The sequence below is a fragment of the Orcinus orca genome, chromosome 3 (genome assembly GCF_937001465.1).
Source record: "Orcinus orca chromosome 3, mOrcOrc1.1, whole genome shotgun sequence".
NCBI lineage: Eukaryota > Metazoa > Chordata > Mammalia > Artiodactyla > Delphinidae > Orcinus > Orcinus orca.
In genome coordinates this window covers 30,738,126-30,765,040 of record NC_064561.1, presented here as the reverse complement: position 1 = coordinate 30,765,040, position 26,915 = coordinate 30,738,126, and the positions used below count along the sequence as shown (strand labels likewise).

The 26,915-nt window shown below is 44.4% G+C and overlaps 1 protein-coding gene across 13 annotated transcripts in view; it reads left to right on the top strand.

Moving 5' to 3' along the window:
- The window catches only part of TENM2 (teneurin transmembrane protein 2), a 713,065-nt gene that overhangs the window by 523,358 nt on the left and 162,792 nt on the right, over window positions 1-26,915 (top strand). For all 13 annotated transcript variants that reach the window (XM_033432114.2, XM_033432113.2, XM_033432112.2 and 10 more), the window contains 2 exons: window positions 5,973-6,074; window positions 23,693-23,887. In XM_033432114.2, coding sequence (XP_033288005.1) covers window positions 5,973-6,074; window positions 23,693-23,887 — 297 coding nt within the window. The remainder of the gene's footprint in view (window positions 1-5,972; window positions 6,075-23,692; window positions 23,888-26,915) is intronic.

Genomic DNA, 26,915 nt, shown 5'->3' with positions numbered 1-26,915 from the left:
CTAGTTTGAGATGGTAAGATAAAGAACAATCTTTTGCTTAAGAACATGATGAGAAATGATATCCTTTTGGTCACTTTGTGTGTTTTTTTAAAAAAACTTTTTGTAAATCTTTTTTTTTCTGATTTTTATTGGAGTATAGTAGATTTACAATGTTGTGTTAGTTTCAGGTGTACAGTAAAGTGCGTCAGTTATACATATACATATATCTACTCTTTTTTAGCTTCTTTTCCCATATAGGTCATTACAGAGTAGAGTAGAGTTCCCTGGTGCTATAGAGTTGGTCCTTATTAGTTATCTATTTTATATGTAGTAGTGTGTACACGTCAATCCCAATCCTCCAATTTATCCCCACCCCTTTCCCCCTTGGTAATCATAAGCTTGTTTTCTACATCTGTGACTCCATTTCTGTTTTGTAAATAGGTTTATTTGCACCATTTTTTGAGATTCCACATGCAAGTGAGAGCATGTGATATTTGTCTTTCTCTGTCTGACTGACCTCACTCAGTATGACAATCTCCAGGTCCATGCATTCGCCTTGTGTTTAAATGCAAAGACTTGATACACATGACAGCAAACCCCACACACGGCAGCTGGCTTAGCTGGAGTCTATAAAGACTCAGTGGAATGGTTAATAACAAAAACAGTAACAACGGCACATCTATAGAGAGTTGACCATGTACTAGCTCCTGGACTTGGCCCTTCTGGGGTCTAGGTCAGTTAACCCATAGAGTAGTTATACGAGGTCATTACTACCAATATTCTGTTTTCCAGTTGAGGAAGCCCAGACTCAGAGAAGTTAAACAAGTTGCCCAAGGTCACACACAACTAGTAAGGGGTGGAGTCAGGATTCAAACTCTCCCAGAGCCTGTGCTCTTAACCACTGGATTGCTTTGGATTCGAGCCAGATAAATCCCTTTCCCCTTCCACACAGCAAGTTGTCTGGGGGCCATGTTATCTAACAATGGCTTCTGCCCTCCGTTGCCTTTATCCACATGGACACAGACAGTGGTAGTGAGATGCCCTTCCCCCAGGCCATTACCCTCATTCGCCTGTCGGAGCTGGGAATAGCAGTTCTCCCCAGAGGATTTCTCTCGTCTGGACTGTAGCTCAGAGAGAAAGTCAAAGGTTATCGGCCTAATAGTTGGGCAGACATCTTGATAGAGCAATGATAGTAATTGGCCTGAAATGTAGGGAAAAGTGCAGTGTTTTATTTGGTTCAGAGATTCTCCCACACATATCTATTATCGGAACACACTCCATCAGAGCAGCCAGGAGCGCCGAAAGCCCCTGTGATATGAAACAGAAGGAAGGATGTTAGATGGGTGTTGACCAGCCATCACACTAAATATACCTTTGACTCAGGGATGTCTTTTGTGTTTTGGAGAGAAGCAGCCTGCTTTCAGAAATGAGTTTCATCTCAGGGTACCACAGAGTGGCATTCTTGAAGCACGGTGCAGATTTCGGGGAGGCCAGCCCCTACTTGTATAAAAAGCCCATTTCCTGGGCTAACTCTCATCACCTGCCTTGTTTCCTCAACAAAAGTCCAACCAGGTTGACAAAAAGGAAAGCTGATAAGATTTCAAGAGTAATATTTAATTGGGTGTTAGAAAAGGGGGACTGAGAGAGGTGAGCTCCTTGTATATTTCAGCAGTACTACATAATTGTTCCTTTCCTCAAAAACTGTACAAATGCTTCAAAGACAAGACCTGGGTGGGGGGTGGCATGGTGAGAATGTAAATTGATACAGCCACTAGGGAGAACAGTATGGAGGTTCCTTAAAAAACTAAAAACAGAACTACCATATGGCCCAGCAATCCCACTCCTGGGCATATACCCTGAGGAAACCATAATTCAAAAAGACACATGCACCCCAATGTTCATTGCAGCATTAATTACAGTAGCCAGGACAGGGAAGCAACCTAAGTGTCCATCGACAGATGAATGGATAAAGATGTGGTACAGATATACAATGGAATGTTACTCAGAGATAAAAAGGAATGAAATTGTGCCATTTGCAGAGACGTGGATGGATCTAGAGACTGTCATATAGAGTGAAGAGAGTCAGAAAGAGAAAAACAAACATCGTATAATATCACTTATATTTGAAATCTAGAAAAATGATGCAGTTGAGCTTATTTGCAAAGCAGAAATAGAGACAAAGACGTAGAGAACAAATGTATGGATACCAAGGTGGTGGGGAGGTGGGATGAATTGGAAGACTGGGATTGACATATATACACTACTATACATAAGATAGATAACTAATGAGAACCTACTGTATAGCACAGGGAACTCTACTCATTGCTCTGTGGTGACCTAAATGGGAAGGAAATCCAAAAAAGAGGGGATCTATGTATATGTATAGCTGATTCACTTTGCTGTACAGCAGAAACTAACACAACATTGTAAAGCAACTATACTCCAATACAAATTAATTTTTTAAAAAGACCTGGGGAAATTGAATGAAAAATACTCTTCACTGCAGTTTTTGCTCATTTTGGATTCTCCCACCCTCTGAGATGCGTGCGCGTACACACATACATACACACACACTTCAACTATTACTTACCAAGGACCTACTGTGTGCCAAGCATTGAGAATACCTGGGTGATCAGTTCAGCTCTGGTTTCTTCCTCATGGAGCTTGATGAGAGAAGACAGATAGGTAAAAAGACAATTATAGGAATTAGGGGAAGATAGAGGAAAGGGTACAAAACCCAGGTTGAGGGCAGTAGGGAAGGAAGATGCCTAGAAGCTAAATGTTTTCTAAACTGAGACTTAAGGATAAATACCTCAGCCAAAGGGCAAGGAGGGCTTCCAGCCCAGCACAGAGCCTATGCAAAGACCGTAGTCCTTTTCCCTGGGACTGTGGTAGCAAAGAGCTTCCTCTCTTCGCTGCTCTGTCTCTGAGGATGTTAGGTTGGAGAACAGGGAGATTTCCACCAAAGCATCCCCAGACCCAGATGCTCAGTGAGAACCTAACTCTACTTTGCTGTCCGAGTGACTTCTGAACATGCAAGCTGGATAATGTCATGTTTCTGTTGAAAATTTTTCGCTTGCTCCCATTGGTCCCAGAATAAAATGTAACTCATCCACATGGTCTCCAGGGCCCTAGATGATCTGGGTTTCTCCAAACTCATCTTAGGTCACTCTCTTCCTTTTTAGCTACCCTCCAGCCACGTGGGATTCAGTTCTGCCGTTTTCCACCTCAGGGCCTTTGCATCAGCTCTTCCTTCTGCCTGGGATACTCTTTCTTGCTTGCTTTTTTATTTTTTTGTGTGGCCATGCTGCGAGGCTTGCAGATCTTAGTTCCCTGACCAGGGATCAAACCTCGGCCCACTGCAGTGGAAGCACAGGGTCCTAACCACTGGACCACCAGGGCATTCCCCTGCCTGGAATACTCTTCACCTGGCTGTTCCAGCTCACCCTTATATGTCACCTGCATAGAATAGAGACGCCCTCCCTGACTGTCCTTTCTCAGTAGCTTCCACCTCTTACTCCCCATCACAGTGTCCTATTCTCTTCAAAGCACATATCACAATTTTTATTTGATTTGATAATTTTTTTTTTGGCCTGTATTCTCTATGACAGTGGAAGTTCTGTGAGGGCAGGGACTGTCTGTCTTAGTCACCATTGTATTCACCAATGTCTTGTAGGGTGCCTTGCATATAACAGTTGCTCAGTTAATAAAGTAAACCCGGGCTTCCCTGGTGGCGCAGTGGTTGAGAGTCCTCCTGCCAATGCAGGGGACACGGGTTCACGTCCCGGTCTGGGAAGATCCCACGTGCCGCGGAGCGGCTGGGCCCATGAGCCATGGCCACTGAGCCTGTGCGTCCCGAGCCTGTGCTCCACAACGGGAGAGGCCACAACAGTGAGAGGCCCGCGTACCGCAAAAGAAAAAAAAAAAAAAAAAGTAAACCCTATGTCAAGGACTGTGACAGGTCTGAGATCTCACCGTAATTGTCAGCTCACACAGTAGCCGGCCACAGTCTCATAGATGTTATCAGAAGAGGAGGTGCTCCTGGGTCAGAGACAAAAGACTTTATTCCTCAGAGCAATGTAATATCCACAGTATCAACATATGTGCCAGTTCCAAGCCCCAGTCCCCATAGGGCAACACAAACAGAGCCAGGTGTTACCTACACAGGCAGTGGGTTACATGACAGGAGAGAAACTCTGAATTTACTGTCCTTGAGTCTCCAAATGGGCGGTGAGCCTGCTCATTCTTTTCTCCAGAGGGAGACATTATCTTTATTTATACTGGACAGTAACTAAACTTGCCCTTTGCTCTGGAGACAGACACTGTCTCTATCTCCCAAGGCTGTTCACTATACAGACAGCCTTTAAAAAAAGATAGTCCAGAGCTAAGGAGTCAGTGCCTCTGCTCATAAGACATTCAGGAACACAAGACACCCGTGGCAAATTGTCTCCTAACATCATGTGAAATTGCTTTTTGACCTGCAAAAGCAGCTACTTCATATGATTCAACCTAATGCTTTTTGAATGAAAGAAGGAACGGAGGATGAATAGATGAAACAAATCGATAGCTACTTAGATGCTTCTCAGCCCACCTTTATTCTGCCAACCTCAGGGAGTTGAGCCTGCAGTGATAATTGTTAGACACTAAAGACATTGGCTTGGGAATTCCCTGGCGGTCCAGTGGTTAGGACTCTGTGCTTTCACTGCTGAGGGCTCGGGTTCAGTCCCTGGTCAGGGAACCAAGATCCTCAAGCCACGCAATGCAACCAGAAAAAGAAAAAAGAAAAAAAAAAGGAGAAGAAGAAAATAAATTGGCTCGATACTGATTTTGAAAAAGCAGATACACTGATTGAGTTCTCCTAGTGCCGGAAACCAACCACACCCGGATTCCGGCAGAAGAGAGCTGAGAAGTGAAGCACTATAGAAAGAAAGCACTACGGAGTGGTTTGGTTTTTCAGTCCAGAGTGGGAATAAATGGGAAATTCGGTTTAAAGGAAAACCTCCCTTACCATTCACAGGTGACTCCATTAGGGACAATTAGACTTCCTAGTCTTTCATGCATATCACCAAGCCAATGTCCCCAGCTCCCCAAGGACTGTGTCATGTCGCCTTTGGGGCATAGTGGCTTTTGATCATCTTAGAAATTTAGAACCTGAAAGTCTAAATGTGTTTATTTGAACGTAAGGCAAAATTAGGTTAATAATAATCATAATTTTAAAAGAGTATGACTCCTTCTGTGCAGACCCAAATCAACATGAAAAAGTTCCAAAATTATCCCTTTGAAGGCATTACTTGAGGGTACATATAGCAAGGTAAATCATGAAATAAGATGGCTATACAGGTTAGAACAAGGGTGAACTAATCGATTTTCATGAAAAATAAGATCTGCAAAAAGCTAGGCATAAAAGACCTTTTGTCCCACCCCAAACCTACTACTTAAAGAATCCCCAAATCATGCCAAAATTGATCAGTCTTACGTATTTAGACTTCTCTTTCTTTAATGCCGGGGATTTTTTTACTCTGTAAATCTGAGATCAGGAGGCACCACTGTCATTTGGAGAATCACTCTCTATCCTTAAGGCTAAAAGCTGATATCCCACATCTCAGACCAAATCTCAGATTGACAGGATGATGTTGGGGCAGGGTGGGGCTTACAGTGTTTAAAAACTTGCCAGCATTCAGTCTTGGAAAATTGTAGTTTTTAAATCCAGACAAGTAGTTTCTTTTGAAAAAGCAAAAATTGCAGCAGTGTTAGCCCCATATTCCTGCCTGGGCTAATCACACGGAGAGCAGTGGTTACATCCATGCGTTGTTCAAGTTGCCCTAGTCCCCACCCATCCCCGTTCTCCTCCTTCGCTCACTTCTCCCTACCGGTCCTCTGTAGGCACCTGAGGTTACTACCACTGCTCCTGAAAAACAGTAGATGGCTGACTATTAAATTGCTTCACCAGCAGGCAGAGAAAAAAGTGATTGTTCAATTTCTCTCTTTTTCAGATTCAGTGCAGGACTGTCCACGTAACTGCCATGGGAATGGCGAGTGTGTGTCCGGGCTGTGTCACTGCTTTCCAGGATTTCTAGGAGTAGACTGTGCTAAAGGTATTTACCACCACTTCCCTGCTGTGACTGGAAAATAGAAAATAGGCTTCTCAAAAAGGGGTGGGAGAAGGGGCACCAATGTAGCCTCCCCAGCAAATTCCACTGGGATATCTCGTAAACCCGTGCATGCTACACGTCCTAATGCTTTGGCAAAGAGTAGACTTCGATGTGTGACAACTGGCCAGTATACCTGTGAGAGCAGGGCAGGTATCCTTGCCATTGAGGTGTGCTGAGAAGAAAGACTTGCTAAAAATGAGATGGTTAGATTTCCTGTAAAAGCAGAAGTGAATTACCATCGCTCCTTTCTTATAATCATTAACGTCCATGAAATGGAAGATTAAGCATCTCAGGGTTAGTAAATTTCATTCATTCTGGCCAGCTATGCTCTTAATCTGGGGAGTGCTATTTATCTTGGCTGAATTGGTTTTAAATTGTATTACTAATTTATCTACACTGCCTTGCACAGGATGATGGGGGCCCTGGGATTCTTGGGGGGAAAGTATTATAAGAAAGAAAATGACTCTCACAAGAACAGAGGACTTAGGGCTGCCTACCTAGCTAGCAAGAGACCTTGAGCCTGACCTTCAAGCAGTGCGATCACAGGCGAGTGCAGCGGAGAGCAGAGTTTCTCACACTTTTTAGACATGGTATGTGCACACACACACACACACAAGTATACATTCTAGATAAATACAACCGTAAAATTAAAATGAGACGTTCACAAACAACACTTCATGTTTCTTTTCTATTCTGTACCGTTTCACTTTTTATAAATGAAATACACTGACTATGCTGGTTCCCCACCCGCCAGTGAGTCTGAAAAACAGTGATGGAGAGGTTCCAGGCCCTTGCTCAGGAGTCAGGCATTCCTGGGTTCCAATCCCAAGCTCAGCCGTTCAGGATCTCTGTGATCCTGAACAAGTGATCTGACATTTCTGAATCTCCGTTTCCTCCTCTGGGAAAGTGGGGAATTCCTTCCTAAATTCATCCTGAGGATGGAATGCAAGAACACACCCCAAGCTCTTAGCGGAACACACTGTCAGCCCTCGGAGGGTTTAGTCTTACCATCTTTTATTTACATAGGTCATAGTATATTTACTTATACATTCATATAATATTTTCATCCTTTTATGTGCTCCTCATTAAAAGACCATCCTACCTTGACGTTCTGAGAGCGAGGCAGTCATTAGTCAAGCCGCTCTGGAAAAGCTAAATCACCATGGCTTGGGGAAATCGTATTTCAGATACTCACAGTATTTCAAAGATTTGCGATGCCCATCCTTCTGAATGCTGACTGATCAGTGACTAGGACTCTTTTAAGTGCCTGAAGTTCTGGATTTGGTTGCGCGTGTGTGAGACTCATTCCTAGATGACACCACCTATGGATACATTCATAAAGGTTTGGTAAAACCTGTCAGACGCAAAAGGAGAAGAGAGCACGAAGCTGCTTCACTCCTTGGCACGCTCTGCCCCGGGGCACGTGGACACATGCCCAAGCAGACCCTGGAGCCTGGTGTTCCTCGCAGCCAGCCCTTTGCTCCGGTTCTGAAGGGCTCTGATGAGGCAGGTAGATGACACCCTGCCGCACGGTTGCCATGTACTTTTCAGAACGAAGGCTTTCAAGGAGGGAAAACCTCAGTAGCATTCGAATGGCTTTCCTCGCGTAATCTAATTTCCTAGGAGTGAAGGCCTTAATGAGAGGAAGGACAGAATAGTCCTTTTATCTGTGGCTGCAAATGGGCTGAACCCTCAGCTGCAGGGCCTGTGAGCTGTAAATGTATATTAACACTGACACACATCAATGTATTATTAATCCCCAAAAACGTGTGTGCTCTGACTGCACATCCAGGGATCAGCCTTTCAGCCCTGAGTACCCCGGCCATTTAAGAACTCTTCACTCTCGATCCATTTGCAGATGAGCGTCCACTCTGCATTATGGATCTGTAATGGGGTGTGCATTTAGCTGCTTAAAAGGCCTCTCGGTGTGCGTTTTGCATTTACCACCTGCACTGTGGCCAGGCGCGTGCTCTGAGCGTGCATTAGCCGTGGTATATAATTGATCCTCACGAAACAAATATCGAGTGGCTGTTAAGAGTAGTTCCTCCTGCACACTCAGAAGCTGTTCCTGAAATCGGCCTCTGAACCTGTATATTTTAATTCAGCTGTTGATGCCTACAGTGGACAAAATTGAAGCGTTTAGAGATTAAAATTGCTTGCTCCTTGTTTCCCCATTTATTCTTGGCAAAATTGGCTTAAGAATGTCAGGAGTAAGCTTCTACCACTTTGCCCTAAAGATGTTGCTTCCTTAGTATTTTTGAAATTTAAGCTACTTCATTAATAATGATGGTGTTTGGAAACACTCTAAACCCTTGTTTCCCACACTTTGCTCTTCCATGTACCACCTTTATGTTTGTTGCCGAATTCGTGGGCCATCAGAATTTTTATTTCCTTCCCATATTTCTTTGAGTCTACCCATTAGGTTTACACAGATGAACTTATTTTAAAAGGACTCAGGTCAAAATGAAAAGTTAAAAAAGAGAAAATTGGAATCCATTGCAATAAATAGGAAACGTTAGTGCCGCCTTTAAATCTACGGAGAAAGGAATATTTCCCTTTTTTTTAAATTTTATTGAAGTATAATTGATTTACAATGTTGTGTTGGTTTCTGGTGTACAGCAAAGTGATTCAGTTTTATTTTTTTTTTCATATTCTTTGCCATTATGGTTTATCAGAGGATACTGAATATAATTCTCTGTGCTATACAGTAGGACCTTGTTGTTTATCCATCCTATATATACTAGTTTGCATCTGCTAATCCCAAACTCCCAATCCATCCCTTCCCCACCTCCCCCTCTGCCTTGGCAACCGCAAGTCTGATCTCTGTCTGTGAGTCTGTTTCTGTTTTGTAGATATGTCCATTTGTGTCATATTTTAGATTCATATAAGTGATATCCTATGGTATTTGTCTTTCTCTTTCTGACTTACTTCGCTTGGTATGTTAATCTCTGGGTCCATCCATGTTGCTGCAAATCGCATTATTTCATTCTTTTTTATGGCGGAGTCATATTCCATTGTGTGTATATATACCACATCTTCTTTATCCATTCGTCTGTTGATGGACATTTAGATTTTTTCCGTGTCTCAGCTATTGTAAATAGTGTGCTATGAACATAGAGTGCATGTATCTTTTTGAATTACAGTTCTGTCCAGATATATGCCCAGGAGAGGGATTGCTAGCTCATATGACAACTCTATTTTTAGTTTTTTGAGGAACCTCCATACTGTTCTCCATAGTGGCTGCACCATTTACATTCCCACCAACAGTGTGGGAGGGTTCCCTTTTCTCCACACCCCCTCCAGCATTTGCTATCTGTAGACTTTTTAATGATGGCTATTCTGACTGGTGTGAGGTGATACCTCACTGGAGTTTTGATTTGCGTTCCAGAAAGGAATCTTTGCGCTGCCCTGAGCAATCAATCCCAGTCAGCTTCTCACACATTCATTTCACATCAAGAATCCCCACATTGGGTCCTACTCTATATATAGCACATGTGAAGCAGCCTGGCTCCTAGATAAATTCAAGCCTTGAGCATCTCATCTCCTAAGTATGGGCTCCTGAAAATAACAAAATTCACTACCTACACCTGTGTGATATAGCGAGCACCCAGTAAAAATAGGCACACAGATTGAACTCTACCAGCTTCAGATGGGTAAACCTAATGATTAGCTCCTCGTTTACTTGTGGTCGGTTAAGCCTCCTTTTCGGGTAGTTTTAATAACAACTAATAGTTATTACGTGTTAAAGATGTACCAGGCATTGTGTAAGTACATAATACATACTATCTTACCTGTTCTCATATCAACAATGTGAGATAAATCCTATTTTAACCACCACCCCCCCAATATTTTAAGCTTTTTATATTAAAAGCATTTTTGTCTTGCAGTCAAGTTGCAAAAATGCACATAGCGTTCCCAGAGTTCACTCAGCTTCCCCTAATGTCAACATTTTAAATTATCAAAGTTCAGTTAGTGAAACCAGGAAATTAACATTGATCGATGCTATTGACTAATTCACAGACTTGTTTCCAATTTTGTCCTTTTTTTTTTTCTGGTCCAGATCCCACATTGTGTTTAGTTGTCATGTCTCCTTAGTCCCCTCCAATCTGCGAGGGCTCCTCTCTCTTTTCTTGTCTTTCATGACCTTGACCGTCTTGAAGAGTACTGGTCAGGTATTTTTTAGCTTGTCCCTGGATGCGGGTTTGTCTGATGTTTACTCGTGATTAGATGGAGGTTATGCATTTTTCACAAGATGCTATGCCCTCCTCAGTGAATCCTATCAAAGATGCATTTCTGATCTTTAACAAGAAAAAGATTCAAATGGGGTTGTGTGTGTGAGGGTATGTGTGGTTGCGGGTGTGAGCATGTGTGTATCTTCCCCTCACCCCTCATGCATAAGGCAGAGATGCTTGGGTGGCCGTATCCTGTTGGTCCAGCACAGTCTGTCAGTGACTATGACACATTGCTACTCACAAACAACTTTTGAGCCCAGGAAGCTCCTAGGTGTTAGCAGGGAGTGACCTGGAGCAGCCAGGGTGAGGTAATCGAGCTAGCAAGTGCAGAGAGGAGAGAGCTGGTCCCGAGGCCCCTGCTACCCTGAACAGTGCATGCCATCTCCCGGCCGTGGCCCACAATCATGTCCCTTCTTTCTTGATAAAAGCCCTTAGGAGGTCCCGAGCCCAGGTCCACCCGCATCACAAACTCGCATTCCCCTTTGTTCCTGCACTGCCAGCTGTGCCCAGGATGCCTCGGGTCTGCCAGTTTCTGCTACTGCAGGCAGCCGGCATACTCAGGCCCTCCTGCCAGAGGGAGAATTCGCCACATTCCCATCACATCCGAGCGGCCGGGTGTATGTCCGAGTGACAGAAACGCGGATTTACTCTCCTGACCTCATGCTACACCTCCCGTGCCCTCAGATGTGCGGTGCAGACAACAGCTCCTTGTCTCCTGATAAACCTGACAGTCTGCATCAGGCATCTGACGACATCCCCACAGTGAACGGAGGAAGCAGTCGGCATGAATTTGCAGGGCATTCATTCCTCAGCCCCCACCAAACCGGGGGCTCCGAGGGGCTCAGATGTCAAAGTGGAACTGACCCTCACCCCAGAAGAATGTATGAGGCTTCTAACACCTTGTTCCAAATCAGTCAAGGGGACCAAACTTATTCGTGCGTCCAGCAAACGCTTATCATATGCCTGCACTAAAGCACCAGAAATACAATGATGGGCAAGAATGCCAGGGCCTGCCTTCTGCGAGCTTCCGGTCTGACGGATGCACGTGATAAGTAAGTGGGAAATGGAAGCCTAAGTCCAAAATGCTGGGTTGTGGGCTCTGAATGCTATTATAGATGTTATTAAGGAGACGATAAGGAAGTTCTTGAAGCAACGAAGTGTGGATCTATGAAAATAGTCAATTAGTATCGGGGAATGTGAAGAAAATTCCATGGGGGGAGAGTCTAGTAAAGGAGCTACACTGAATAGTGTCTTCTAGCGTAGAATTTCATTAATTGCTTAATGCCATAAACAATCTGTTCAGATTCAGAGCTTGAGGAAAGATGGCATTTCTTTCCCAATAACTCGTACCATTTTCCGTCAGGTGCCTCTCTTGTCCAGCTAGAACCGTGCTTATGATTCAGTTATTGTTTAGTTTATGTTTTTTTCTGTTATTACTAATCCCCTTGCATGACTTTCTCATTACTATACTTCTATGCTATTTGTTGTGGGCTAGATGCTTTTTAACTCTGATTCCTTTTTCTTTCATTGACTTTTATTGAAAGGTCTCTCAATGACTTAAGATGCTTCCTTGGGTCGCGTGTAAAGCAGTTTTGCCTTTCGGAAGACATCCAAGGCTTCTGATGATCTTGTTTTGACACTGGCTTCTCAGATGGCATATTTGGTGCTGAGCTTAAGGCCCCAACCTGCAGTAGAAACTTAACACACCAGAGCCTTCCTTGTTCGGTAATGCGTGTTTAATAGCGATTAGAAACGACAGCGTCCGCTGCAGATCAGCCGTCAGGGGAGGCCCAGAAATGCCACGACCACGGGAACATGAAGTCTTCTTTCTGGGGGTTGGTCTCCGCTCCTACCCAGTTTGTGTGGAGCCTTGAACAGACAGAATGGGGATCTTGCCAGTTTTCTCCCATTACCTGGCAAACGTACCCACTACTCAGTCCTTCTCGGCCAAGTGCTAGCACAACAGTCAAATCATCATCGTCGTCGTCATCGTTGCTGACATGTGTTGAGATTTTACTATGAGCCAACCACTGCACTGAGCAACTGCATAATTATCTCATTGAATCATTACTTGTCCTATTTTATAGATGACTGTGATCCCCTGTTACAGAGGAGGAAAATGAAACACAGAGAGGTTAAGTAACATGCTCAAAATCACTCAGCTCATAAGCGGTATTACTAGGATTCAAACCAAGCAATTTGGCCTGCCCTCTTAACGCTAGGCCAGCCATGAGATGGATTCACCTCAGAAGATGTGAGGCGTAAGGAGGACGTGCTTTGCAAGTTTGTGTGGCAGTTGCACACTAGGATTAGGGTTTGAACCCCAGAAACCTTAAGGAGAGGAAACTAGGGTTTACTAGGTAGAGAGTGGCAAAGCAGGCATTTGAAACAAAGTCTGTCTGACATCGGAGCCTGTTGCTCTGAGCCACTGTCCTCCCAGCCCCAAGCTGGGACATCCTATCACCTCCCTCATCTTATCATTTGCCAACTCCTGTTTCATCGACCTTCAACCCCTTGTTCTCCTGTCCTCACAGCCACTGCCCTGTTCACTTGGCCACCAGCTCTCCCTGATGGCATTTCTCCTACTCACCATCTGTGGCGTTCTCCCAGCGCTCTTAGGAGCATGACACTGCTCTCCCCAAACACCTTCAGTGGCTCCCAGTTGCCTCCCACAGTGGTTGTCAATCTTTGGTTTAAAGACATTTATCTGGGGAGATTGTTATAAATGCGTACTCCCAGGCTCTTCCCCCATGCCAGCCGGTTCTGAAGCAGTAGGCCTGGTGTGTAGCTCAGGCACGTGCACATTTTTAGTGATCCTCCAGTAGGGCCCTGATGCTGGTGGTCAGGGGCCATAGGCTGAGAATAAATAACATATTTCTTAGAATGAGGTTCAGGGTCTTCCATGATCTGAGCTCCTTTGGCACCATCTCCCCCTAAGTCCCATACACCATAGATTCCAGCTACTTGTCCCTCATGGACACCACGGCCCTGCTTCTTCCTCTCTACTCATGCCACTTTCTTGGCTGGAATGTTCTCATCCTTCCCAAACTTTCCTATCTGCTGCTGATCCTTGAGGACCAAACTCCCAGGTCACCACCTCCCTGATGCGCCCACAGAGAGAACCCTGCAGTCACACAGGACTTGGCGATACCTTGGCAGTGGCCCTTCATCCTGTGCCATGTTCTAGCTGGGGGGTGACATCGGTTTCTCCCACTGGATCACAAGCTTCCAGCCGTTTTCTTTGTATCTCCCTGCACCTAGTTTGGCACCCAGGAGATAGTAAGTGCTCTCTAAATGTCTAGGGGCTTGAATTTAGGGGTCAAAGATCATACAGATGAAAACATTGCTGGGAAATGTACAAGACAAAGTGAATGCTAGAAAACAAGATTCAAATTGGTTGGATTAATCACACAGGGATAAATCAGCCAACACTGAGACACAGATTTCAATGAAGGAAGGGAGAGAGCAAGTGAGGGAGGGGAAATGGAGGAATGAAGAAAGGGAGGAAGGAGCAACAGTTTACAGAAAAGAAATACCATTTGTTCTGCACTTTACCTGCATCCTCTCAGAAGGACAAAGCTATGAAGAATGGAAGCTGCAGAGTGTGAATTGGCTGGGTTTGAATCCATGCTCCTCTAGTTAACTGTTCCCATTTTAGAAAATTACTTAACCTCTCTGGGCCTTTGTTGTCTCATCCATAAATGGGGGCAGTAGCAGTACCACCTGATGGATTGCCGTGAGGACTAAAAAGTAAATGCGTGTGAAGCATGTAGAACCATGCTCGGCATGTATTAAATGCTCCATAAACATTAGCCAGCATTAATCTTCACAAGCCTTTGAAATCATTGTTGTTATCCCTATTTTACAGGACAAACAGAGACTTAGAGAAAATAGGCTACTTGCCGAAGGTCACACTGCAGGCTAGATTTTGAGGCCGTGTCTGTCTGACTCTGAGGCTTATGGCCCTAACTTGGTTTTCCTAACTTGGCAGGAAGATCCCCTAAAAGGGGGGCAGTGACCATTCACTCTCAAAGCCCTCACAGACAGCGCAGCCACCTGACTCTCCTGGCCGGCTCCACTGCCCGCCCCCCACCCCACCGCTTTCCCGTCTCCCTATCAGTTCCTCCCCTTAGTGGACGTCTGCGCTCAGGAGAGAGACGGCAAGCCCCTTCATCCCCACCAAAAGTGCAGGGGTCCTCCCCACCACCCGAGAAATGCTTTCCTCAGAGCATCCTTTGCAAAGAAGCCACTTTCCCCTTTCACAGCTGGCCTCACCTCTCTCAGTGAAAGATGATCAGATCCCACCTGTCCTTCCTGGAACCACCTAGGATGTTCCTTCAGACCCTCCATCTTTCACACCTGTCTTCCTCTGCCACCCCAGCTGCTCCCCGCAATCTCCTGTAATGCAGACAGGCCAGGGGCCATGGCTGCTGCCCACAGGAGCCATTCCACGATCAATTGCAGTTCGAGGCTGAATCCCACCTCTCCTTCGTCCCACCCTTGACCTGAGAAAACGTGCAGGAATTCCTTGGCAGCAAGAACCCAGGAGGTGGGGTTTGAAGCCAAGCCCTTGGTTCGTGCTTTGCAGAAAGTGTCTCCACACTTGGCGAAGGCACCTTTGATAAAACGGTCGAAGAACCTCTGCACATATTCAGCACAAAGTGCATGCCGGGCCCTGTGCAAAGGGTTTAACCAGAGTGATCTTGTGTCATCCTCACATCCTGCATCATTATCATCCCCATTTCACAGCTAAGGAAACTGAGGCCCAGAGAAGTTAAGGTACTAGCCCAGGTATGGCTTTAGAACCCTATGTATCAGAATCCCCTGTTAACTCACAGGTTGCTGGCTTCTCCCCACCCGCCCCCCAAAGTTTCTGATTCAGTAGGTCTGGGGTGCTAGCATCAGCCCGGAGAGCTTGTTAGATATCCAAACCCTCAGGCCCCACACCAGACCCTCTGGATCAGAATCTCACTCTCACGGCATCCCCAAATGACTTACGCGCGCATCCAAGTCTGAGTCTGGATGACGTTGCCCTTGGACTCTGCTCATGTGGCCCAGAGAGATCTGAACGGCAGCAGCATTACCACTTTTATCTTCCTTCCCCCCAGCTTGCCAAGCAGGTGTGGAGGATGCCTGCCTCCCCAGTTTGGAAGCTGCAGTGCCCTTTATGTGGTGCCCTCATGTGAGTCCATGCCTCTAGAACGTGGCCACTCCCGCTGTTTCCCAGGCTTGTTGCATCACCAAACATAAATCACTTGGCAGGACCTACCTCAGTCAACCCTCCCCCAAGTCAAATCGCTTCTGAGACTAAAAACTTCTCGTTTCCCTTTTAAACTACTAGATGAGTTGCGGAACAGTCTTACAAAGCAGAGTGCCTAACCCCGGAGAAACTTGCTGTAGGTGTGATGCGTACAGAGGTGGGGAAGTACTCCGGTTTTAGAAAAAAATTCTGTATTGGGGAAAAAAACCAGTCTTTAGAGAGGTCAGCTGGGATGGGTGCTGGGAAAGAGAGTGTTTCCCCCCTCTTGTCTCTTTGTGATGTGATGATTTGGAACAATTTTCTCCTAATAAAAATAATGATAATAAAATCAAGTCTATAGATTTCTTATTATGTGCCAGGCATTGTACATGCACTTCACAGACAGTACTTCTTTTCATCCTCTTAAAAAACACCATGGGTTTTTCATCCAGAATTTTTGTCCCATTTTAAAGATAAGGAAATTGAGGTGAAAAATAGTGTCCATAGTTACACAGCTGGTAAAAACGAAGGGAAATTCGGGCTAACTCATAAGCCTACACTGCCTGGTATTGTTCTACCTGCTGGGGAGACGGCAGTGAATAAACAGACCTTCGTGTCTTGGGGGAGCTCCCACTCTTGTGGATAACGAGACACCAATAATTTGCAAGCTGGTCTCAATGCTTAAAGCATAATAAGAATGAAAAGCTACTTCAATCTGGACTTGAGCTGCAAAAAGCTTGCTGTGTACCCTGAAAATTTCAAATATTCATTATATAATTAATGCTGTTCAGTCACACACACACACACACACTTAAACTTTTTTAAGAACAGCTTAAGCACTTATCGATTGAGAACTTTTATAACTCTCAAAATGGAGGCATCCCCATATCTCTACAGGTATTTTAAATGAGTTGAATTAATCATAGGCTTAAAAGTCTCTTGCGATCTTCGTTAACTTCCCTGGGTTTAATTAAAACATCTGTGCACTTTTAATTTATCGATTCATCCAACTCATATGTCATGTTTTTAACACACCCCAGTATGCTCTGCATCATTTTTAACCCGATTTCCACTTAACTAAAGCAATTAAATTCACCCCGGATTAATTAAAGCATCCATACTTTCGTGCTTAAGTCAGCCCGTGCTTCTTTCCCCACATGGCTCCTGAATGTCAGAGATCTGACGCACCTGATGAGTTTTTCGTCCTTGTGGAAATTCTTCCCTGAATCACTTCCTGGCTTATTAATATGCCATCTGACAGAACGGGAATGAGGAAGTGGGTGCACCTGAACTTTGGCCCTCTGAGCCAGAGACTGTGCCCCCGTCTGTCAGAAGCTTCCTTCGCTTTCCTCTCTTCACGGGGGGCCTGCTGGATCTTGCCCCCCTCCCCCGAGACCAACTAGAGTGTCTGAGTGGTCCAGGCAGGAAGGTGGGGGGTAGCTGTTCTGGTCAGAGGCAATCATCGTGAACAGAATGCCTGGTGATCTTTGCATTTATACTTTCGTCATTGCTCCTTAGTTCTGCTTTCCAACCTCCTCACTCTTCCTACAAAAAACAGCCCTTTCTTGTCCTGACCATTGAATAGGGAGGGAAAACTGAGGCACCAGCGTCGACAGGCTTCACCGTTGGGCATGGGATGCCAGACAGGTCTTCAGATAGGGACAAGTGATCCCCCTAGAAACTAGTTTGGATTTCTGCCCCTACCCACCGTGACACAGCCCGTTTCCCCTCAGCCATGGCAGTGTTGAGGGTTATCAGTCTTTTAGATTTGTTTTGTTGTTTTCTTTGTTTAATTTTTTAATTGAAGTACAGTTGATTTACAGTGTTGTGTTAATTGCCATTGTACAGCAAAGTGATTCAGTTGTACATATATATACATTCTTTATTTATATTCTTTTCCATTATGGTTTATCATAGGATATTGAGTATAGTTCTCTGTGCTATACAGTAGGACCTTGTTTATCCATTCTATATATAAAAGCCTATAGATCTTTTTAAATCTAAGTCAAGGATTATTTCTCATTTTTTTATCTATACTTATTTAATGGCTAATGAAGCTGAGAATCTTTGCATGCTCTTATTGGCAGTGTAAAATTACATTTATATGTCCTTTGCCCAGGTTTTCGTTTGTCTGTTTTTATTGATTTGTAAGAGCTCTTCGTGTATTTCATATATCAAACATTATTCTGTGAAATATGTTAGAAAATATTTTTTCCCAGTGTTGCTCATCCCTCAGTTTTGTTTAGGGTGTTTCTTTATCATGTAGAAGATTTAAATTTTAAGTAATCAAATCTGATCTTCTTGGTTTCTGGAATTGATGTCTTTTTTATACATCCCACTCTCAAGAAAATAAAATTAGTCTTCAATATTTTTTCTAATACTGTTGTAGTTTATTTTTCTATTTGGATCTTTAATCTGTATCGGATTTATTTCTGAGTGTAGTGCGCAGTAGAGGTCAAACTTTATTGTCTGCCAAATGCGGTGTCTAATGCCGCACCGTAAGATGTTACGGAAAAACCCAAACGAACTTTCAGGCCAACCCCATAGATTGTCAATGGCAAGGATGGAGCAAGAAGCAAAACTTGCCTTTCCTGACTTCGGCTTAGCACCAAGCTACGTCCACAGTCTCGAAAGACAATGGGACACCAGTTTTGGTTTTGAGGACACTGAACTTGGTTTGCCTCACCTCCGTGATCCAAATATTATATCCTCAATTGCTTCAGGAGACTCAAGGCATCTTTGTTTCTCTGTCCCTCTTCCCCACCACCTAACCCAGCTACTAGCACATATTAGCTTCTTCATAAGTGTTCATTGACTAACTGGGATGTGAGGCAACCAATTGTTAGTACGATTTTGACACTTTACCCAGAGTACTAGGTTCAAGTATTCTCAAGTCTCTTTTCCAGAAGGGTTTTCAATCAGATTTCAAAGCATTTGTAAAAGACACATTATTTGTTTTTTGTTTTTTAATTTTATTGAAGTATAGTTGGGTTACGATGTTGTGTTAATTTCTGCTGTACAGCAAAGTGATTCAGTTATACATGTATATATTCTTTTTCATACTCTTTTCCATTATGGTTTATCAGAGGATACTGAATATAGTTCCCTGTACTATACAGTAGGACCTTGTTGTTTATCCATTCTATATATAATAGTTTGCATCTGCTAATCCCAAACTCCCAGTTCGTCCCTCCTCCACTCCCCTCCCCCTTGGCAACCACAAGTCTGTTCTCTGTGTCTGTGAGTCTGTTTCTGATTTGTAAATAAGTTCATTTGTGTCATGTTTGATATTCCACATATAGGAGATATCATATGGTATTTGTCTTTCTCTGTCTGACTTCGCTTAGTATGATTATCTCTAGGTCCGTCCATGTTGCTGCAAATGGCATTATCTCCTTCTTTCTATGGCTGAGTAGTATTCCATTGTATATATGTACCACATCTTCTTCATCCGTTCATCAGTTGATGGTCATTTAGGTGGTTTCCATGTCTTGGCTATTGTAAATAGTTGCTGCTATGAACATTGGGGTGCGTGTATCTTTTCGAATTATAGTTGTGTCTGGATATATGCCCAGGAGTGGGATTGCAGAATCATATGGCAACCGTATTTTTAAAAAAGACACATTGTTCGAAAGTCCCTCCGCATATCTAGCCCAGCCCACAAATGACTTGTCAAGTTGCAGGCATTTTTCCCTCTGTCTGTCTGGCTGGCTGGCTGGCTGGGCCTCCTCAACCCCCTCTACCTTCTCTCCAGGTAGTGTCTGTACTGTAAGCTCCAAGTAGATGGGACCCCTTTAACTTAAAGCAGCAGACACGGGTGGCTTGTCCTATTACTTCCCACTGAGTAAATAACACTGATAATTCATTTCATCCCTTACAGAGAACTTTGGGGGGAGAAAAAAAAAAAGCTCCAGCTTGATCATTAAAATGAGCTTTGCACCATTTAGGTGAATCTAAATGGTGTCATTTCTTTTTGTCATCAGCCTGTTAACTTGTCAGTCTTTAGTGGCAGTGGTCTATTTTTCTTCTGCGCAAGTCTTAGAGCTTCCATTTACTAGTTTTAGTAAAACAGGAATAGTGACTTTGTGTAAACATTTTAATTAAGTTTAAATAGGAAGTTGAATGTGTGATGCTGTGCTCCTGGAAAGCCTTAGGAACAGGGGAGAGAGACGAGGACATCAAACTTTCCACATGTGATTCCAGAACCATCTTCCTCCCACAACCGGAGAAGACTAGGGGAAGAAAAAGATGATGTCTTTCTGTTAGTATTATTTGATGCTTTTCTGGTGGTGGTGGTGTGTGAGTGCCTTTGAGACCTACTGCATTTTTAATTTTATTAACCCTTGAAGTCAGTCTGGAGATTCAGTTTGGAATTTCATAAGGGAACATCCGTTAATTACAAACCAGGTGTCAGCTACTGTTTTGAGTCCTCAGGCATTTTAGCACACTTAATGTTCCCATCAACTCTGAGAGAGAATTTTTTTGATGGGGAAAGTGGGTCTCAGAGAAGTACAGTGATCTTGTCAAAATCCCAAGGCTGGTAAGTGATGGGTCAGGATTTGAACCCAGGTCATTCTGGCATCGAAACCCTTATTCTTTCCACCTGTGTTCCATATCACTTCCAGGCAGGTGCAGTCAGAATTGTTTGTCCTATAACCTGTCATAAAAAAAAAATCTTGTAGATTTAGTGATAGTAAAACTATAAGAAAAGTTATTAATGCAGGAGGTCCCCACCTCACACAGCCTCTCACATGAGAACCAAGCTGAGCCTTACATACTGTGATGCTCTGGGTTGAGTTGTGTCTGAGGATGAGTCAGTTACCCTGAGGGAAGGAGTTCTCCGTGCAGGTCAGCCCAGTGACCACTGGAAGGCGCTCATCTGACACTTGCCCTCTGTCCCATGATAAATGGGTTACGAGAGAGCGTCGTTCTTCTTTAACCTGCCTTCTGCTTTTGTTACGTGACATCAGCAGAACCTGTCAAGCGCCCTGCTTTCTGGAGAACATCACAGTGTTTTTCATTTTCTACCACCCTCCTGGTGAGCATACAGCAAACATATTGAAGAAAGGCTGCATTTAGAATGTGGAGAACTCCCTGACCTGACTATTCTCTACCTTTTTTTTCCCTGAGTAATTTAAGTAGGTCATATTTTAAATTTGACTTCCCAGGCACCTGGTTTTAAATAAAATCCATTCTTACCTTCTAGACAATCCAATTTTTTTTCACCACTTGGAGTCTCTGCAGAAGAAAAACAGTTACAGTATGAATAAAGTAAATAATCCTAACTGTGTTTTATCAATTAATAAAGACAATAATTGTTTCCTCCTTACGTTCTACCCTCTTCCACCTTTTGGGTGGAAGGAAAGTGCAATGGGAGCCCATTGGTGGTGATTTGATGTAACTTTCTCTGCCATCCAGGACAAGTTCAGTATATATATAACCCTCATGTCAGAAACAGCCCTTGCAGCTCTTATCACTAGGCATGGGTAGCCACGCTTCTTACTGTTTTCCTGTTTGAGTGTGCAAGGGAAGAAGTGCGGTAAGAAATGATGCTGATTCCAGTCTTCCCACCAGGAGATACCCCACAAGTGTTACCTAGATCAGAAATGGCAAGTGAGTTTTCTCTTGCCACCTCCACCTGCTCCCAAGTCCCAGCCAGGGCGCTACATTGAAGGTTTTTAGGCTCTTCCTAGGCTCAGGAGGACAAGATGCCATGATCTGCCCCTGCAGAGGTGCAGGAAGGGAGAATAGTAGCTCATGTGCACTCATTTGCCCTCCCTGGCCTAAAGCTTAGCATGAGTGTTATGGGGCACTGACATGGAACCAATTTACTTTGTCCTGGAAGCCCTCTCAGTACTTTGAGAAAGCCCATCGTTTCTCATACTTGTTGGTATTTGCACGGTCTCTAATCTGAATCTTGGGCACCCTGGTTCAAAACTCTTTCGTCTACCCTCTCTCAGACAATCAGCATGGGTCGCAGCTCTACAGATCTCTCTGCTCAAGTCTCTTGGAAATAGAAGGCATGCTCCCTACATTTAGAAAGAGTTTATCTAAATTTAACATGTAGCTTTGATGTTCTCTCTTTTGATCTCATCCTTCTTCTCTGGTAGATTCATAAGGATAAGAATTCTACTGGAAATGGTTGTTTGTACAACTATTCTAAAATAGAACATGGGGGTGGGGATAGCCCCTCGATCATATGTCAGCTGTTGAGATGTTTTTGTTTCATGTCAGTTTACAGTTAGGGTCAATTACAGTCAACACACACTTCACGAGAAAAAGGCATTGTATGTACGACATGAGGTCCACCCTAGAAATTGTTCTTTCCACACCTTTCATAAATGGCTATTTTGTGCTTGCCCACACGCCCACCACTTGGGAGTCCCTGAATGTCAGGAACATAACAGACATACTTACTCAATCAAGCCAACATTGATGAATGCAACACTGGAAGGAAATCAACAGTGATAAACATAGTCTTGTCCTTGAGTAGCTTACTGTATCTTGGGGAAATTAGACACGGAAGGAGAATTAATTACTATAAAAACTAAATAGGACATGACCACAAAAGGGGCACGGTAAGGTGGATGGGGCCTTTACTAAGGAACGATCTAATTAGGTATGTAATCGCGTCAGGGGATGGGGAGACCATTCTAAGTCTTCTACAGGTACATGTGTGCCAGTTGCAGGCACACATGTACCTGTAGAATTCTTGGAGCCTGTGCATTCCAAATCACAGGTAACCCAGGAATTGTTAAAACACCCCTGTCGGTCATTTCTGAAGGTCCCTGAATGCCAGTTCCATAGCCTGGAGCCATGCCCTCATTTTAGGCTCGTGGTGGAAGCCAGGTTGGAAATTCAGGTTCTTTACAAACTGATCCTGAAGTGAAAAGTCCAAGGTCTGAAGGTGACCACTAAAATCTCACTCTTGATGACCTCCAAATGGGCAGTATTGGCACGGTTGAGGCCAAACTGGTAAGAACTGTTGGCAAGTCATACCAGACCATCCCCAGATAGTCAGCCTTCTTCCTATCAACAGAGGCAAGAGGGTCCCTGCTGACATGATCTGCTAGAGATTTCATGTCTTCAACCTGCCCTCCCCTTCCTTATTTTTTTTTTTTTTTTTTTTTTTTGCGGTACGCGGGCCTCTCACTGTTGTGGCCTCTCCCGTTGCGGGGCACAGGCTCCGGACGCGCAGGCTCAGCGGCCATGGCTCACGGGCCCAGCCACTCCGCCGGCATGCGGGATCTTCCCGGACCAGGGCACAAACCCGTGTCCCCTGCATCGGCAGGTGGACTCCCAACCACTGCGCCACCAGGGAAGCCCTCCCCTTCCTTTTTAATGAACATAAACATCAGGAGTAGGAGTTGACTAATCTGAGGGTAAAATATTCAGCAAAATGGGTTCTGATCCACATTACTGACAGCAGCAACACGCACGTCCATGCAGCTTAGTCAAAGGCACAGCTTAGAGTCCAGGCAACCTGGTTTCCAGTGGGGCCCCCCACTCGTGACCTTTGTGATTTCCAGCAAAGTAATTTCACCAATCTGAGTCTCAGCTATAAAATGGGAGCGTGATTCTAGCCTCCCACCTCGTTGGTTGATCATGATGATTCAGCAGTAAATTGCGCGTGAAGGATCCTATGCCGGGCCCAGCATATAATAAGCATTCAGTTGGTGGTAACTGCTGTTATTAGTAGCATTTTTCAAATTAATTTTTATTGGCGTATAGTTGATTTCCAATATTGTGTTAGCTTCTGCTGTACAGCAAAGTGAATCAGTTATACATGTGCATATATCCACTCTTTTTTAGATTCTTTTCCCATACAGGTCATTACAGAGTATTGAGGAGAGTTCCCTGTGCTATGCAGTAGGTTCTTATTAGTTGTTATTAGTAGCATTTTTGTTGTGGTGGTCATTGTTTATCTGAAGATGGCTCTGCACCTCCGTGGCCCAAGTCCCCAGCCAAGAGCACTGCAAGCAAAGCCGAGAGGCCCGGCAGGCTCAGCCTCCTTAGAGGGACACAGCCCTTCAGACGCTGTCCCCAGCCCCATCCTCTGTGACCCGGTGCTCTGTCTTTGCTCTTTGCAGCCGCCTGCCCCGTCCTGTGCAGCGGGAATGGACAGTACTCTAAAGGGACATGCCAGTGCTACAGCGGCTGGAAAGGCGCGGAGTGCGATGTGCCCTTGAATCAGTGCATCGATCCTTCCTGCGGGGGCCACGGCTCCTGCATCGATGGCAACTGTGTCTGCTCTGCTGGCTTCAAAGGCAAGCACTGCGAGGAAGGTAAGCGCCAAGGGGTGGGCTGGGCAGCCATGGGGGCGGGAGGCGTTTGCAGGCCTGGACCTTTGCTAGTGAGCCCAGTCCTGGCTCCGTGTTTTGCAAAGGAAGTTTCAACATTTTGCACTTCAAACCCCTCGGCTTTGATGGACTTCTTAAGCTGTAGAACTTCAGAGAGAAGGCTTGCCCAGCTGACTCTGGAAGACATGTTTTGTTTTCCCCTTCTTTATGTTAATTAGCTCCTTTTCTTTTTCTCCTTTGTTTTCTGTCTTCTGTCTCCCTCTGCTTCTCCTCCCCTTCCTGCTCTTTCTTTTCCTTTTCCTTCCTTCCCCTTCCCCATCTTCCTCTTTTTTTCTGCTTTATTTAAAATCCTCTGAATTGGGAATTATGGTATCCAGAAAAAAAGACACAAGAATCCTTAATCCTCCTCCCTTCCCCAAAGCTGTTTTCTTTTCTTTTTTTTTTGTTTTTCCTTAAAGCTGTCCCTGGTAATCTCAGAGCCACATATGTCTGTGTAAATCTTTCTGCAAAAATTAATATCAATAGAAGGCAGTCAGGCTTGAAAGACTATAGGTACCTGTGTCATTTAGAGACACCATGTAGGGCAAATGATCCTGGTTACCTACAGTCACAGAGACTTAGAGGAGAGTGGGCATGCGGCGAGAGGGCTGGGATTTGATGAGTCCTGAAGAGCTCACTGTAGCGTGCTTTGAAGTGGTCGCTAGCACACATGGGCAAACGAAGCCTGATAGGAAGCTGGGGTGGGGGGGGGTGCGGTTTGGGGGAGGAAGTACAGGAATACAGCGAAAGAGCACCTCTCCGGAGGTGTTCGGAAACCAGCTCTAACTAGTCCTAGTTGCTCTGGTTAGTGCTCCTGGAAGTCATTTGGTAGCAAGGTGTTGGGACCTGTAAGGCACTGGAACTCGGCCAGGCTGCCTGTCAGCCTTCCCCCTCTGTATTTGCCCTTCCAGAGTATGGTTTTAGTTGCCCACCTATTGCTTTTCCCCTTATAAAGAATCAACCACAGTTAGTAGGAAGGTAAAAACCTAGGTTCTCTCCATCTCTCGCCTGCTCCCCTCCCTTTGAATTGGCTCAGTCATTACCGCCCTCACTGCAAAGTAATGACAGTGGCTTTCCCTTAGATACCCACACGGAAGCTCCCCTTGTGACTTCTCCCATTTCATAGTTTTTAGAACTATTTCCACAAAGACTCAGCTTCTGTGACATTATTCTTCTAAGATTTTCCAATACATCACTGCTAGTGCCCTTAATGGGGCCCAGAAGTGTGACCCCACCCCCAGATCCTCATTTGCTCAACTCTCTCTCTATTTTTCCTCTGTAATAAAAGGTAGGGGCTTCCCTGGTGGCGCAGTGGTTGAGAGTCCGCCTGCCGATGCAGGGGACACAGGTTCGTGCCCCGGTCCAGGAAGATCCCACATGCCACGAGCGGCTGGGCCCGTGAGCCATGGCCGCTGAGCCTGCGCGTCCGGAGCCTGTGCCCCGCAACGGGAGAGGCCACAACACTGAGAGGCCCGCGTACCGCAAAAAAAATAAATAAAAATAATAAATAAATAAATAAAAGGTAGCCTCCCTCCCTCCATCTGCATCATAAAACCAAATTGGGAGCTTGGATGGAGGAAGTGCTGATCTAATAACCCTGTTTGAAAGGTTAAAGTTCTTAAAGATAAATGGACTGCAGGAGGCAAAGCTGCATTGGCTGAAGACATGCGAGAGGCCAACCATATGACAAGCAAGGTTAACACGACCTTTTGCATGTACCTCATTTGGCAAGAGGATAGTGATAGAGCAATGGTGTTGCCCATCTTAGAATTTTTTCTGTCCAGTCAAGATTGTGCATATCTGTATGAGTGGGATTTCAAGTACTCTCTCAACTTTCTCACTCTCCCACCTGGTCTCATTTAAATGTTCAGAATGAATTAAGCATCCAACAAAACAAGGAAGCCACGTGGATCATTATGAAAGGATGAAATCGCCTCTCTTGATTTCTGCTACCCCAAAAGAATGAACCGAGATGACGCATATGCTGTTTTCAAAATAGGAAATGGAATCAGAAAGCCTGGATCAGCCCTTTTTCTTCCATTTAGCTTTTTTCTTTCTGTTATTCATCATAGTCATAACGTTCAGTTTACCTGAAATGGCCATGGCAACGAAATCAATAGTTGTCCTCCTCCATTTCTGCTGCATAAACATTGTTGTACTATTAGCAAATTTGCACAAGAAAGTGAAAGGACAGATTCGTGAGGTTTCACTCGATGGTGTCTGGGGGAGTGGGAAGGTGAGACGAGAGAAGAATTGACATATTAGTTTAAGTCAGCCATGTTTTCATGTCAGTTTCATGGTTGAGTCATTTTTCAATGACATTTAACTTCATAACTGTAATTCATGGTTCTTCAGGGGGTTATAGTACATATTGTTTGTAAAACTCCTTGACCTCCTTTTTTATCCTTAGGGACAAAAATTGCATTCACAACCCTTTTTTGTCAAACCTACAGAGGGCCCAAGACTAAATGAGTTCTAATGATTTCAGCTGCCAGAGGGCTGGTGGTATAAGGCACATGGTACTTAGCTGGTAAAGGCCACTGTCCCCCTTTTAAGTATAACACTGTTTCTATTTATAAAGCTTTGTAAAATGCCATCCTCCCTCCTGCCTGCGGAACACTGAGGAGGTGGCCACGGGACCATCGTATGAAACTGGAACCAAATTTAAAATTCATAGTGAAACTACTCCCCTTAAAGTCTGACTTTAGTTATTCCATCAGCTGCTATGATTATATAGCACAAAGGGCATGTTTACTGGTTTCACTGACCTGAGAAAGGGTTATCTCATATTTCTAGATACAACAAATGGTTCTTTTGACGACATTCCACTCCAGGGCTAATAAATCTCAGTGGATTTTCCTCCTTCCTTCATACTGTAATTCAGGCTAGAGAAGCGAAAGCTAATTTATCTGGAAGAAAAGTGTCATTTTTTTCCTTTTTTTTTTTTTTGGTATATTACTTTTTATTGCATCCT